The sequence below is a fragment of the Heterodontus francisci genome, chromosome 1, assembly GCF_036365525.1.
Source record: "Heterodontus francisci isolate sHetFra1 chromosome 1, sHetFra1.hap1, whole genome shotgun sequence".
Taxonomy (NCBI): domain Eukaryota; kingdom Metazoa; phylum Chordata; class Chondrichthyes; order Heterodontiformes; family Heterodontidae; genus Heterodontus; species Heterodontus francisci.
In genome coordinates, this window is record NC_090371.1 from 151,256,024 (window position 1) to 151,272,787 (window position 16,764).

Consider the following 16,764-nt stretch of genomic DNA (forward strand, 5'->3'; position numbering starts at 1 on the left):
GACACCATCCAGGGCAAAGCAGCCCACTTGATCGGCACCCCATCCACCACCTTCAACATTCACTCCCTCCACCACCGATGCAGCATTGTGTACCATCTACACGATGCACTGCAGCAACGCACCAAGGCTGCTCAGGCAGCACGAAGAAGGATAACTGCAGCAGATACATGGGAGCACCACCACCTGAAGTTCCCCTCCAAGCCACACACCATCCTGACTTGGAACTATATCGCTGTTCCTTCACTATTGCTGGGTCAAAATCCTGGAACTCCATTCCTAACAGCACTGTTGGTGCACCTACACCCCAAGGATTGCAGCGGTTCAAGATGGCAGTTCACCACCACCTTCTCAAGGGCAATTAGGGATGGGCAATAAATACTGGCCTAACCAGCGACACCTGCATCCCATGGACCAATGAAAAAAACTCCATCTGCCAGTTTTGCCCCTCACTTAATCTATCAATGCCCCTTTGCAATTTTCTGTTCTCATCTACACTACTTAGTTACCCAGTGAAAACTACAACTTTGATGATGTCGCCTTTTCTTCTCTCTCATACAGACAAGGTTTGTCAACTGGAAGAACAGCTCACTTGTTTTTTTTCTGCCTGGTGGTTGGGTGTCATGCTGTATTTTAGATATTGTTCCAACAACTGGTAACAACTCCCATGATGCATCACTTTCATAGACACAATTTATCTTTCGCAACTGGAAACCCCAAGGTCCAGGTCAAACTGCCAGGCAGTTTCAGCATCAAGCTCTTCAAAGTCACATCTCGCCCCAACAAATAACTAACACTCATGAAATGCAGCCTCAGAACAGCATCCTCTAGTGCACCAGTATAGTAAGTTATGGGCCAGGACATTGAGACTACACCTTCCATCAACATCAACCACCTCACTTTGGAGGTCATTGACTGTTTCACAATACTTGGATCAACAATCACAAGTATCTGTCTCTTGATCCCAAAATCAGCACCAGGCTTGCCAAGGCTGCAGCTGTCATGTCAAAGTTGAGAAGACAAGTGTGGACCAACAGCAAACAAACCAAAAATACAAAGCTTTGTGTGTACCATGCTTGTGTTCTTAGCACTCTCCTTTATAGTAGCAAAGGATGGACAACTTATGCAAGCCAACAAAAGCAGCGCTGCCTCAGATGGATATTGGGCATCTCCTGATAGGACAGAGTGCCAGAGGCGGAAGTACATCTGCGTACAGGGATCCTCAGCACATTTGCCCTTGAGTCAGCAGTGACTCAGTTGGCTGGGTCATGTGCGCCAAATGGATGACTGCTGCATCCCCAAAGACATGCTCTGTGGTGAGCTTGCTATTGGCACGAGACCAACAGGTCGCCCACATCTATGATACAAGGATATCTGCAAGCAAGCTCTCAAGTTGACCGGGATCAGTGTCAACGGGTGGGAAGTCCTTGCTGCTGACAGAGTTCCTGGCAAATTGCTGTAGGAAGAGCGTGGATACAGCAGTGAACAAAAGAAATGACCATTTGATGGGAGAGAGAGCCTGGCAGAAGGAAAAAAACATTAGTCAACCTCAGGCCAACGACATTCATCTGTGCCAGCTATGGGAGGGATTGCTACTTACAAGTCAGCCTCTGCAGCCACAACAGGCGACGTTCAACTCAGATTTAACATACACCCGAGTCGCAGTCCATCGTCTTCTGAGATGGATGCCTATTACTACCATCTTGTTGAGCAGTGATTTAATTAAAGTGTTTAAAATAACAAAATGATTCCCTCCAGTGGGGAAATCCAGAAAAACTGGACACAATCTTAAAATTAGAGCCATTCATGAGTGAAATCAAGAAGAACTTTTTCACTTAAAAGTAGTGGAAAAGTGGAATTCTCTCCCTGCAAAGGCTGTGGATGAAAAAAAGACTTGCATTTATGTAGTATGTTTCATGACCTCAGGACTTTCCAAAACACTTTAAAACCAGTTAAGTGCTTTTGAAGTATAGTCACTGTTGTAATGTAGGAAACATGGCAGCCAATTTGTACCCAGCAAGGCCCCACAAACTACAATGTAATAATGACCAGATAATCTACAATGTTGCTTGGGGGTAAATATTGGCCAGGACACCAGTAGAACTCGCTTGCTCCTTGAATAGTTCATGGGATCGTTTACGTCCACCTGAGGGGTCAACTAAACACCTCATCCGAAAGATGGTTACTGGATCAATTTACATTTTCAGGACTGAGACTGACAGATTTTTTTTTTTATTAGGTGAGATTATCAAGGGATATGGCTCAAAGACTAGGAAAATGGAATTCAGATACAGATCAGCCAAGATCTAACTGAACAATGGAGCAGGCTCAAGGGGGTATGTCTGATTGGCATTATCAATTAGGGATAATTTTATGTTATAGGCCCATGCCCATTCGGCACAGAATTGAGAGTGCTCAAATTGATTTCATGCGGAACTCTTTCACTGAGCATAGGAGCCTCTCATTCCATCAGACAGTTTTCTTTGTATTGCATTTAGTCAATGGTCAATTTAAATCATGGAACACGATAGTGATTATTTCAGACAAATATGTTCTCTTACAAACACATGACATTGAGATGTAATTGATTTGCAGAGCACTGCATTATGGATGCATAGTAGATACAAGACTCAAGATGGATATGTGCCCAATAATTACAAAACTAGGCCACTGGATTTGGACCTGAAGTACAAGCTCTTGCTGAACTTTCCTTTTGGTTATGTAATTCCAATTCATTTTTCAATAACATTCACTTTTCACTGCACTTAAATGACTGATAGCTGGCAATTTCTAGAACTTGCCATTCGAGTGTTCTAATGGCAAGACTAGTTTTCTTTTGTACACAATACAGTTTTACTCTATAATGTTCCTACAAACACAACTACACATTTGCAAATGAAAATGTAATTATATAAACAATGTTGCATATCACTATGGAGCAAAGAATCAGGCAAGTGTAATCATAATTTTTTTATTTAATAAAAAAGCTTCACAGCACTCAGTGATCAGGCAAACCACACATCCAAGTAGTGTAATAAAGTAGAAAATACAAGTAGATGATCAATTAGAAAAGGACAGCACACATCCTTGCTAATTCAGCAGCTTTTCCTTCAACTTGACAGTTTTCCCCTGTGAAACATAGGGGAAGCCTGCAGATATGGAAGCTTTGTAATTTATCAGAAATGTTCTGCTGCATTGTACACCCTGTAACATGTTCTCTCATCTAACTTGAATATTCACTGGTTTATTTCAGGCTATTATTTTCATTATTACTTCCAAGTTTGTAAAGCAAATCTGCATAATTATGTAACTTTGTGAATAGTTACTTCTCTAAATATTGGGATGAGAAGTTTACAAAATTGACTATTAATTGACATTTTTTCTCTAAATATCTGGAGCCACAGCTTGAACCTACAATCAATCCTTAAAGTCTCATCATCAGGATAAGGACTGACCACCTCATTCTTTAAGATTTAACATTATGTACAGTGATTTTACATTTGTAGTATGCTGTAATTATTGCATAAACATTAAATGTCTTGATGACAAATTTGTGAACTTGGGTGGAACCACAAGGCAGCATACAAATGTAAGTGCAGCCTGGCCAATGATAGAGGGAAAAAAAAACAAAAATCTTCACATTCACACAATTCCAGAAAAAAGTTAACCTTAGCTGTGACTATGTTATGTGGGAGAATGTCATAACAATCCAACAATGACAACGTGGAGAATTTAAATGCAAAAATACATTTCAAGCAGTGTAAATTTTGTCTTTAACAAATAAAGTTATGAGTTGCAGCCTATGGGAATTCTACCTCCACATCATTGGAACATAACTGCCATAAAATAGTCTCTGAAGCGTTTCTTCATTATAACTTATCAATGACAACATTACTTCCTATTGAAGGGATCAGACCAGACTTTCATTCCTTTAAATAAAAGACAAAAAGTTGTCAAAGTGGAGATAGTGACAAACAAGGTTATACTCTCAATGTATTCATATACAGCAATAAAATACAAAATACATATAGTGAAAAGAATTAGAGAGTTACGCATTTGCTGTCAAGTGATATTTTACTTGAACAGAACTGAGTTACATGAACATGCCAAGAACTAACCATGGGTAGGGTAGCATTGTGGTAATGTTACTGGACTAGTAATCCAGAGGTCTGAACTAATGATCCAGAGACATGAGTTCAAATCTCACCACGGACCCAGGAAATTTAAGTTGAGTTAATTAAATAAATATGGAATAAAAAGGCTGTGAACGTGAAACTACTGGATGGTCGTAAAAACCCATCTGCTTCACTTATGTCCTTTAGGGAAGGAAATCTGCCGTTCTTACCCGGTCTGGCCTATGTGTGACTCCAGACCCACAGCAACATGGTTGACTCTTAAATGTCCTCTGAAAAGGCCGAGCAAGCCTTTCAGTTTTATCAAACCGTTATCAAAAACTATAATAAAAACTGGATGGATCACCCAAGCACCAGACACGCCAAAGGCACACCCATCTCCTCACTAACAACTGGGGACCTGTGACAAAATTCAGCCAATGTTCCAGTCTTCTCTATCACAATCCCTGGATATGTCCCATTCTAGCAGACCCACCAGAGGAAGTGACACAGTGATATAGAGTCTCATGGTATCAGGTTAAACATACACAAGGAAACTCCTGCTGATTACAACTGGCGGCTCTCTCTCAGCTAATGAATCAGTACTCCTCCATGTTGAACACCACTTGGAAGAAGCACTGAGGATAGAAAGGACACAAAATGTATTCTGGGTGGGGAACTTTAATGTCTATCACTAAGAGTGGCCTGGTTGCACCACTACTGAACGAGATGGCAGAATCCCAAAATACACAGCTGCCAGACTGGGCATGTGGCAGGTGGTGAGAAAACCAGCACAAGGGAAAAACCTACTTGACCTCATCCTCACCAATCTGTTGTAGATGCATCAGAAGTGACCATCACACAGTCCTTGTGGAGACAAAGTTCCATCTTCATACTGTGGATATCCTCCATTATGTGGCACTACCACTGTGCGAGATGGGATGGATTCAGAACAAATCGAGCAGCTCAAAACTGGGCATCCATGAGTCGCTGTGGGTCATCATCAGCAGAATTGTATTTTACCAATCTGTATCCTCATGACTCAGCATATCCCTCACTCTACTGTTACCATCAAGCCAGGGGACCAACCATGGTTCAATGAGGAGTGCAGGAGAGCAAGCAAGAGCAGCACCAGATGCACCTAAAATGGGGTGCCATCCTAGTGAAGCTACAACACGGGACTACATGCATGCTAAACAATGGAAGAAGCATGCTATAGACAAAGCTAAGCAATCCCAGAACCAACAGATCAGATCAAAACTTGGCAGTCCTGCCACATCCAGTCATGAATGGTGGTGGCCAATAAACAACTAATGGGAGGAGAAGGCTCCATAATTATCCCTTGCCAGCAATGTCCACATCCCATGTCAGTCATTTATGGCACAGAGGGAGGCCATTCAGCCCATCATGTCCATGCCAGCTCTCCATGGAGCTATGCTGTCAGTCCCACTCCCTGGCACAATCCCAGTAGCCCCTGCAAGTCTATTTCTCTCAGGTGGCCATCCAACTTTCTCTTGAAGTCATTGATTGTCTCCCCTTCCACCACCCTTATGGACAGTGAGTTCCAGGTCATTACCACCTGCTGCGTAAAAAAGTGCTTCCTCATACTCCCCCTGCATCTTTTGCTCAATCTGCGTCTCCCAGTCCTTGTCCCATTTGTTAATGGGAACAGCTTTTCCTTGCCTAACTTATCTAAGCCTGTCATAATCTTGTACACTTCTTTAAATCTCCCCTCAATCTCCTTTGTTCTAAGGAGAACAAACCCAGCTTCTCCAACTTAAACTAGTAACTAAAATCCTCCATCCCTGGAACCATCCTGGTAAATCTCCTCTACATACCTTCAAGGACCCTCACATCCTTCCTGAAGTGTGGTGACCAGAACTGACGCAATGCTCCATATGGGGCCTAACCAGAGCTTTATAAAGATTCAGCATAACCTCCCTGCTTTTGTAATTAATGTCTCCATTTATGAAGCCCAAGATCCCATATGCTCTAATACCCACTCTCTCAATATGTCCTGCCACCTTCAAAGATCTATGCACATGCACCCCCAGGACCCTCTGTTCCTGCACACTCTTTAGAACTGTGCCATTAAATATATATTGCCTTGCTCTATTCTTTCTGCGAAAATGCATCACCTCACACTTGTCAGTATTAAATTCCATCTGTCACCTCTCTGCCCATTCTGCTAGCCAATGTCCTTTTGCAGGCAGTTCATATAATTGTCACTGTTTACCACACCTCCAAGTTTAGTGTCATCAGAAAATTTGGAGATTCTATTCTGTATTCCAAGATCCAAGTCATTTATGTATAGCAAAAAAAAGCAGTGATCCCAGCACTGATCCTTGGGGAACACCAGTCTACCATCCTCCAGTCTGAAAACAACAATTTACTATGACTTGCTGCCTCCTGCCCTTAAACCAATTTTTTAATCCAATTGGACACTGACCCTCCTATTCCATGAGCTTCAATTTTCTTAACCGGCCTTTTATGTGGTACCTTATCAAACACTTTCTTAAAATCCATATAAACAACAACAACCACATTCCCTTCATCAACCTCCTCTGTTACTTCACCAAAAAAATTCATTAGATTAGGCAAGCATGATCTGCCTTTTACAAATCCATGCTGACTATCCTTAATTAACTCAAACCTCTCTAAGTGCCCGTTGATATTTTCCCTGATTATAGTTTTTGAAACCCATTGTGGATAAAGCAGTGATTCTGCTTACGCCATCACAAAAAGCAATGCCAGCTAGTTAAATTTCCAGTATATCTGCCTGGGTAATGGACATTTCATCAATCACATATTAATCTCAAATCTATGCATTTTGATATGATGAGGGAGTTTGTCATTTAAATGTGTAATAAACTAAGGAAAACACATGACAATGTGAAGAATATATGGTCAGGGAGTATATTTTGGTCCAACATCAAGACTTTATAATATAGTAAATGATTTGTTTTAATTAAAATCCTAAAGGAGGTTACTGCATTTACTTCCCATACGATGCATGCAATTATAAAAATGGCAGTGTATTATATAATTGAGGACTTTAACAAAATCTATTACAAATTGAATTCACCAAAGTGTATATTTCATTAAAGACTTTCATGTGAAAATTACGCTTTTGCTGTGGCACTAGTTATGCCTGAAAGCAATGCTGTGGTAGGACTATCAATGCAATGGATGTTGCACCTTACCACATGCACTGCAGTCTTTTTGTGTCCTGTAGTTTCCTATGTACCTTTGTGGCCCACAATCTATTTGTAAATATACATATTTGTGATCCAGAAACAGAAAACCAAATGTACTTCAGTTCAGAAGAGATATTGATGCTTGATACTAAAAACTGGTGTATTTACTGTTTAACTCGTACAAAGCATCAACAAATGTTTGAGAATAATGAACCAACTGAATATGGTTTGCAGCATATTACCAAAGTAATAAAGACAACAATATTTTTATCTGGCATTTGCTGCTTTTTCAGAAGAATGGATGCAAGACAGATGTAAGGAAAACAATGTCAGACACACAGCAAAAAGAAAACTATTAATCTGAAGGATTGTATGATTATTTTTGTTTTTATTTGCTTACAGTTTACTCTGATAAAGTTATTTGAAGATTTCTACAATTTTACTTAGGAATTGGAATCATCTCTTTTGATAAAATAATTTAAAAGCAAAAAAAAAATGCAATGTTCCAAATTAAGTTTTATTCCTGAATTAGTATAATCAATGACTGTATACCAACATCCTAAATACTCACCTCCAGGTTGAATTTCCTCTTGCTTTATTCCTGTTCGGTTCACCTTTTGTTCCTGCCCTGTTTAAAAGCAGTTTTATATTTATTTTGTATGCACTCCAAGACCATAATAGCCCACTGCAGTTTTTGCATGCGTAATTACAGGGCTTACTGTGAACTAGAAATATTCAGGAACAAGTCGTTTTACACAACTACTAACAAATATCATCTGAACTGAACAAGATCCTGTGGCTGGTAGGGCAAGCAAAACAGGTGGACAAATATATAATGCTTCCTCTGCATTCTACTGCCAATATTTTTTCAGTAACCAGAGGGAAACATACCTGCAGATCTGCTTTCATGTGAGATTTGCTGGAGGTGTTGGCCACATTCTTCCAATTACAAGTGTGATGCCAGAGGACTGGAGGATTATAATTGTTACATCCTTGTGCAAAATGGCGAGGAGGATAAATCTGGCAATTACAGGCCAGTCAGTTTAACATCAGTGGTGGGAAAGCTTTTAGAAACAATAATCCGGGAGAAAATTAACTCCTTGGACAAGCATGAATGAATAAAGGAAAGCCAGCATGAATTTGTTAAGGGCAAATCATGTTTGACTAACTTGATTGAGTTTTTTGATCAGTGTGTGGATGAGGGCAGTGCAGTGGGTGTTGTGTTTGTGGACTTCCAAAAGGCATTTGAAAAGTAGCACATATTAGGCTTGTTAGCAGCATTAAGGCCCCCGCTCCCCATGGGATAAAAGGGGCAGAAGCATGGATACAAAATTGGCGAAGGCATTTTAGGCACATTGTAGGGAAACTGTGGCGTAGTGGTACTGTCACTAAACTTGTGATCCAGAGGCCCAGGCTAATGCAGGTTCAAATCCCACTATGACAGCTGGTGGAATTTAAATTCAATTAATTAATAAAAATCTGGAATTGAAAGCTAGTCTCAGTAATGGTGTCATGAAACTATCATTGATTGTCGAATGACCTCCTTCTGAGCTGCACTATCCTATGATTTGTTACACATTCAACTTAAACACAATAGCCCCAATCTTAACCTAAGCAGGTGTGCTGTATGCAGGGGGCAGAAGCAACGCAGGCAGCATCAGTCATCACAGGAGCCCCAATGTTTCTTTGTGGGCTCCAGAGGAGTATTCCTACCTCAGCAGTAAGGCTTGGAGATAGGTGGGGAGGGGGTTTGTTGGGGATGGGTGGGCAGGAATGTGGTACAGTATTTGGAATAATCAAGTCCAGGGGTGGCAAAACAGGAATCAGGGTTTCAGTAAAATAAAAGCAAAATACTGCAGATGCTGGAAATCTGAAATAAGGACAAGAAATGCTGAAAATACTCAGCAGGTCTGGCATCATGCTGCCAGACCTAATCAGGGTTTCAGGACTGAAGTGGCTGGGAGTGGGGGTGGGTGTTTGGAAGTGGGCGATTTCGTGTAAGTAGGGATTGCTGGGCTTGCTGATAAGGTAGGATATGGGGCTTGAAGCTTAGCTCAGGGTCGAACAGGGCGCTGAGGTTTCCCACAGTCAGTCTGGTTCAGCCTGAGCTGCTTTGAGACTGAAAACATTGTTGCCCCGATATTAAGTTACAGGAAGCAGAGGCTATTCCACAAACAAGAAGTCTTACAGTTTGAGAGGCGGTCTGATTTCAGGAATACATTGCTAGGGTATGTGTGCGCGCGCAGGGGCTGCTGTTAGCCCAGACTGGACCAATGGCCGTTACTGCCGTGGTTTTAAATTTTTGAATTAAACTGTTGTTTGGCCGGAGAGTGACCCTTCACCCTTCATTGAGGGGCCGCCCACACCTGACAGCAAGGGCGAGCCTGGTGCTGAGAGTGGTGGTCCGACAGCCAGGCTCCACACCGAGCGATAACTCTCTCCGCCCCCGGCCCGGATCGCGCCCCCGCTACTCACTGTATTCCTCGGAGTAAATCAGCGGCCGGAAATAAATAGGGTAAAAGGCGGCCCCCAGAACAGCGGCAAAACCACCAAACAACAACACGACCCGCGCGTGCCTGGACATAGCAAACCCGACAGAGGTCACAGACAAACCGACTGCTCCGCGCCTCACTTCCGCTATCTGTCGCATTACGCGCGCGCACAATGGCTTGTGATTGTAACCCAGATGCCATCTTTGAGACAGGCAACTGCTGGTCGAAATGGAATTGGTTGACAACTCATTAGGCCCATTGCGCATGCGCTGAGGTCCACGCGCATGCTCTTTACCTGTTTTTGCTAAGACATTATATACATTATTTATATATTTTTTGTGTTGATTTTATTTCATCTTAGTTTTTTCAGTTTGCTTACCCACTATTTTTTCATATTTGTACTTGGTGGACCTCATCGTCACAAGGCGAGCCTCCTGAAACAGTGTTCAAGTCACACGCAGCTTCCACCGTGCAGACTGCGACACCGACCACTCCCTGGTATGCAGCAAGGTTAGACTCAAACCAAAGAAGCTGCATCACTCCAAGCAGAAGGGCCATCAACACGAGCAGAATTTCTTATCCACAGATGTTACAAAAATTTCTAAATTCACTTGTAAAAGCCCTTCAAAACACTCCCACAGGGGATGCTGAGACCAAGTGGGCCCACATCAGAGACGCCATCTATGACTCAGCAATGACCACCTATGGCAAACATATGAAGAGAAATGCAGACTAGTTTCAATCTCATTTTGAAGAGCTGGAACCTGTCATAGACGCTAAGCGCAGTGTACTGTTGAACTACAAGAAAGCCCCCAGCGAGTTAACATCCGGAGCACTTAAAATAGCCAGAAGCACTGCACAAAGAACAGCCAGGCGCTGCGCAAATGACTACTCGTAACACCTATGCAGTCATATTCAGCTGGCCTCAGACACAGGAAACATCAGAGGGATGTATGATGGCATTAAGAGAGCCTTTGGGCCAATCAAGAAGATCGCCCCCCTCAAATCTAAATCAGGGGACACAATCACTGACCAACGCAAGCAAATGGACCGCTGGATTAAGCACTACCTAGAACTGTACTCCAGGGAGAATGTTGTCACTGAGACCGCCCTCAATGCAGCCCAGCCTCTACCAGTCATGGATGAGCTGGAAGTACAGCCAACAAAATCGGAACTCAGTGATGCCATTGATTCTGTAGCCAGCGGAAAAGCCCGAGAAGGACGGCATTACCCCTGAAATAATCAAGAGTGCCAAGCTTGCTATACTCTCAGCACTGTACAAACTGCTTTGCCTGTGCTGGGACGTGGGAGCAGTACCTCAGGACATGCCCGATGCCAATATCATCACCCTCTATAAAAACAAAGGTGACCGCAACAACTACCGTGGAATCTTCCTGCTCAGCACAGTGGGGAAAGTCTTTGCTCGAGTCGCTTTAAACAGGCTCCAGAAGCTGGCCGAGCGCGTATACCCTGAGGCACAGTGTGGCTTTCGAGCAGGGAGATCGACCATTGACATGCTGTTCTCCCTTCGTCAGATACAGGAGAAATGCCACAAACAACAGATGCCCCTCTACGTTGCTTTCATTGATCTCACCAAAGCCTTTGACCTCGTCAGCAGACGTGGTCGCTTCAGACTACTAGAAAAGATCGGATGTCCACCAAAGCTACTAAGTATCATCAGCTCATTCCATGACAATATGAAAGGCACAATTCAGCATAGTGGCACCTCATCAGACCCCTTTCCTATCCTGAGTGGCGTGAAACAGGGCTGTGTACCCGCACCCACACTGCTTGGGATTTTCTTCTCCCTGCTGCTCTCACATGCGTTCAAGTCTTCAGAAGAAGGAATTTTCATCCACACAAGATCAGGGGGCAGGTTGTTCAACCTTGCCCGTCTAAGAGCGAAGTCCAAAGTACGGAAAGTCCTCATCAGGGAACTCCTCTTTGCTGACTATGCTGCTTTAACATCTCACATTGAAGAGTGCCTGCAGAGTCTCATCGACAGGTTTGCGGCTGCCTGCAATGAATTTGGCCTAACCATCAGCCTCAAGAAAACGAACATCATGGGGCAGGACATCAGAAATGCTCCATCCATCAATATTGGCTACCACGCTCTGGAAGTGGTTCAAGAGTTCACCTACCTAGGCTCAACTATCACTAGTAACCTGTCTCTCGATGCAGAAATCAACAAGTGCATGGGAAAGGCTTCCACTGCTATGTCCAGACTGGCCAAGAGAGTGTGGGAAAATGGCGCACTGACACGGAACACAAAAGTCCGAATGTATCAAGCCTGTGTCCTTAGTACCTTGCTCTATGTCAGCGAGGCCTGGACAACGTATGTCAGCCAAGAGCGACGTCTCAATTCATTCCATCTTCGCTGCCTCCGGAGAATCCTTGGCATCAGGTGGCAGGACCGTATCTCCAACACAGAAGTCCTCGAGGCAGCCAACATCCCCAGCATATACACCCTACTGAGCCAGCGGCGCTTGAGATGGTTTGGCCATGTGAGCCACATGGAAGATGGCAGGATCCCCAAAGACACATTGTACAGCGAGCTCGCCACTGGTATCAGACCCACCGGCCGTCCATGTCTCCGCTTTAAAGACATCTGCAAACGCGACATGAAGTCCTGTGACATTGATCACAAGTCGTGGGAGTCAGTTGCCGGCGATCGCCAGAGCTGGCGGGCAGCCATAAAGGCGGGGCTAAAGTGTGGCGAGTCGAAGAGACTTAGCAGTTGGCAGGAAAAAAGACAGAAGCGCAAGGGGAGAGCCAACTGCAAAACAGCCCTGACAACCAATTTCTTCTGCAGCACCTGTGGAAAAGTCTGTCACTCTAATATTGGCCTTTATAGCCACTCCAGGCACTGCTCCACAAACCACTGACCACCTCCAGGCGCTTACCCATTGTCTCTCGAGACAAGGAGGCCAAAGAAGAAGACGACGACTTGCGGCTGTTTAATTTTCTGTCCGTTAACACCCTATCTGTACTAATGCTTCGTCTTTCAACACACCATTAACATATTGTTTGCCTTTGCTCCACGACCTTCTGGTCAGCTATTCTGTGACCTTGTCCTATCTACACCTTCTCCTTTGTTATCTCATGCCCCACCCCCACTTTACTTGCTTATAACCTTTTACATTTCTAATATTTGCCAGTTCTGAAACTGACCTGAAACGTTAACTCTGCTTCTCTCTCCACAGATGCTGCCAGACCTGCCGAATATTTCCAGCATTTCTTGTTTTTATTTCAGATTTCCAGCATCTGCAGTATTTTGTTTTTATTTGTTTATACATTGCCTTTTCAAATACTTACCCAATTCCGTTGTAAATATTAGTTTATTTGCCCCAATAGCCACTTATGATAAACCATTCCGTGCAGGGTATATGCCATATGCTCACTTCTCAGCCACTGAAAACAACAATATGCACTTCTTTGGACCAGGCCCCTCTCAGGATCCACATCTCTATATTGTGGGCGAAACCCAACAAAAAGAGTATTCCATCAACAGCAAATCGAGGGCAAATCTCAACTCCCCTAGTGGCAGCACTCAGGGAATGGCGAGCTGCAATATCGACTTATTTTTGGAAAATAACCAATAAAGAGATACTGCCCCAGTGTCATCAACAACTGGCCAACCAAAGTGCCCCCTTTTTCGAGAAGCACAACAAAGAACTTAACTATAAAGACCAAAGGAAACTTGTAGACATGAATAATAAGACTTTTACGTGTGTTTGTTAAACACTCCAGTTCCTGTGATGCCCACTTGTTGTGGAAGGCATACACTTGGTGCTTCTTCAAGGTCACCTGGGTCCGGACAAGACTGCAGAAGAAGGCAGGCAGTCAAGGGCAATTAGGGATGGACAACAAATGCTGGCCTTGCCAGCAATGCTCACACCCCATGAAAATAACAAAAAAAGACCATTCACGGGTTGCTTCCAACCAGATGATGCCCTCCTAGGTCAGGACGAGGACTAGGCCCATGAAGGGGTCATCTGACTTGCTGGCCCCCTTCTGTAGCAGTCAACCAAAGATCAGAAGTATGGGGCTGAAGTGGACCCAGACGTTGGGGAGCAACCTCTTCAAATAATGAAAGACAGACTGCAATTTCTTACATTGGACAAAAATATGGAAAATGGTCCTGTCTAGACCATGGCAGTTACATGTCACCTGGAATTCACCAGAAAAAACAGCAGACCTGAGGATTGGGAGCAGTTTAGAATTCAGCAAAGGAGGACCAAGGGATTGATTAAGAAGTGGAAAATAGAGTACCAGAGCAAGCTTGCAGGGAACATAAAAACTGACTGTAAATGTTTCTGTAGATATGTGAAGAAAAAAAGATTAGTGAAGACAAATGTAGGTCCCTTACAGTCAGAAACAGGGGAATTTATTATGGGGAACAAAGAAATGGCTGACCAATTAAATGCATCCTTTTGTTCTGTCTTCACAAAGGAGGACACAAATATCATACCAGAAATGTTGGGGAACACAGGGTTTAGTGAGAGAGAAGAACTGAAGGAAATCAGTATTAGTAGAGAAATGGTGTTGGGGAAATTGATGGGATTGAAGGCCGATAAATCCCCAGGGCCTGATGGTCTGCATCCCAGAGTACTTAAGAAAGTGGCCCTAGAAATAGTGGATGCATTGGTGGTTATCTTCCAAGATTCTATAGACTCTGGAACAGTTCCTACAGATTGGAGGGTAGTGAATGTAACCCCACTATTTAAAAAGGGAGGTAGAGAGAAAGCAGGGAATTATAGATCAGTCAGTCTGACGTCAGTAGTGGGGAAAATTCTAGAGTCCATTATCAAAGATTTTATAGCAGAGCACTTGGAGAAAAGTGGTAGAATCGGACAGAATCAGCATGGGTTTACGAAAGGGAAATGATGCTTGACAAATTTACTACAATTCTTCGAGGATGTAACTAGTAGAGTTGATGAGGGGAAGCCAGTGGATGTGGTTTATTTGGACTTTCAGAAGGCTTTCGACAAAGTCCCACATAAGAGATTAGCTTGTAACATTATCATGGGATTGGGGGTAGTGTATTGCGATGGATAGAAAATTGGTTGGCAGACAGGAAACAAAGATAAATGGGTCTTTTTCCGAATGGCAGGCAGTGACTAGTGGGGTACCGCAGAGATCGGTGCTAGGACCCCAGCTATTCACAATATATATTAATGATTTAGATGAGGGAACTAAATGTAATATCTCCAAATTTGCAGATGGCACAAAACTGGGTGGGAGGGTGAGTTGTGAGGAGGATGCAGAGAGGCTTCAGGGTGATTTGGACAAGTTGAGTGAGTGGGCAAATGCATGGCAGATGCAGTATAATATGGATAAATGTGAGGTTATCCACTTTGGTAGCAAAAACAGGAAGGCAGATTATCTGAATGGCTATAAACTGAGAGAGAGGAATATGCAACAAGACCTGGGTGTTCTCATAAACCAGTCGCTGCAGGTGCAACAGGTGGTAAAAAAGGCAAATGGTATGTTGGCCTTCATAGCGAGAGGATTCGAGTACAGGAGCAGGGATGTCTTGCTGCAATTATACAGGGCCTTGGTGATGCCACACCTGGAATATTGTGTGAAGTTTTGGTCTCTTTATCTGAAGAAGGATGTTCTTGCTATAGAGGGAGTGCAGCGAAGGTTTACCAGACTGATTCCTTGGATGGCGGGACTGACGTATGAGGAGAGATTGAGTCGGTTAGGATTATATTTGCTGGAGTTCAGAAGAGGGGGGATCTCATAGAAACCTATAAAATTCTAACAGGGCTTGACTGGGTAGATGCAGGAAGGGTGTTCCCGATGGTGGGGGAGTCCAGAACCAGGGGTCATAGTCTAAGGATACAGGGTAAACTTTTTAAGACAGAGATGAGGAGGAATTTCTTCACCCAGAGAGTGGAATTCACTACCACAGAAAGCAGTTGAGGCCAAAACATTGTATGTTTTCAAGAAGGAGTTAGATATAGCTCTTGGGTTTAAAGGGAGCAAAGGATATGGAGGGAAAGTGGGAACAGGTTACTGAGTTGGATGATCAGCCATGATCATAATGAATGGTGGAGCAGGCTCGAAGGGCCGAATGGCCTACTCCTGCTCCTATTTTCTATGTTTCTATGAAGTCCACAAGGTAGCTTCAGTGCACATTCTCCACATCAGATCTCCAATGGTGCAGGGGAGCACTCCCACATAAAGATCCCTCTAGTGGGGCCCTTGCCTCCACTGGTCAGCATGATGATACATATCCAGGTGGAAGATGGGGGAAAAGAAGTGGAGAGTGTGCAGGAGAAGCCCAATACAGGAAATCCCTCCTTGCAGAGTGAAATGGCACTGAGGGAATTTCTGAGAGACAGCTCAAGTTGTGTTCCTGAGCAAGGTTTTGGGACTCCCACCAGTGAGAAATTCTGTCCGAAAGGGTTAAGTTCAGACAGGATTGCTTCACAGCTTGAGCCTCCTCAATATACCGAGTGGAGTCAGGGCCAAGTGCAGCTTTTAACACCTCGATGGCTTTGGCTGCAGAATGGACGTAGTGCCAGGGCATCCAGACTGCCAATGTCCCTAAACAAGGAAATATTAGGAGGACTGATTAAAAGCTGGTCAAAGAGGTGGATTTTAAAGGAAGTAAATGGAAGGAAAAACTATTCCCATTAACAAATGGTACAAGAACTAGGGGACACAGTTTGAAAGTTTTGGGCACAAGATGCTGGGGGAATATGAGGAAGCACTTTTTTACACAGTGGGTGGGGGTAATGACATGGAACTCGCTGCCCACAAGGTTGTTGGAAGCGGAGACGATCATTGACTTAAAGAGGAAGTTGGATGGCCACCTGAGAGAAATAGGCTTGCAGGGCTACGGGAAGTGGGACTGACAGCTTCATGAAGATGCGGTATGGACTCAATGGGCCGATTGGCCTCCTTCTGTATCGTAAGTGACTCTATGACTCTAAAAGGAGGTGGAGAAGTGTAAGG

The 16,764-nt window shown here is 43.7% G+C and overlaps 1 protein-coding gene across 1 annotated transcript; it reads right to left on the reverse strand.

Annotated features, from left to right (window-relative positions):
* Window positions 1–2,954: 2,954 nt before the first annotated feature.
* On the reverse strand, window positions 2,955–9,940 carry smim20 (small integral membrane protein 20). Its single transcript, XM_068037211.1, has 3 exons — window positions 9,782–9,940; window positions 7,878–7,934; window positions 2,955–3,926 (listed from the first exon to the last, which is right to left on the reverse strand). Exons 1-3 carry the CDS (start codon window positions 9,888–9,890, stop codon window positions 3,889–3,891), a joined length of 204 nt encoding a protein of 67 aa, XP_067893312.1. The 5' UTR covers window positions 9,891–9,940; the 3' UTR covers window positions 2,955–3,888.
* Window positions 9,941–16,764: the final 6,824 nt, after the last annotated feature.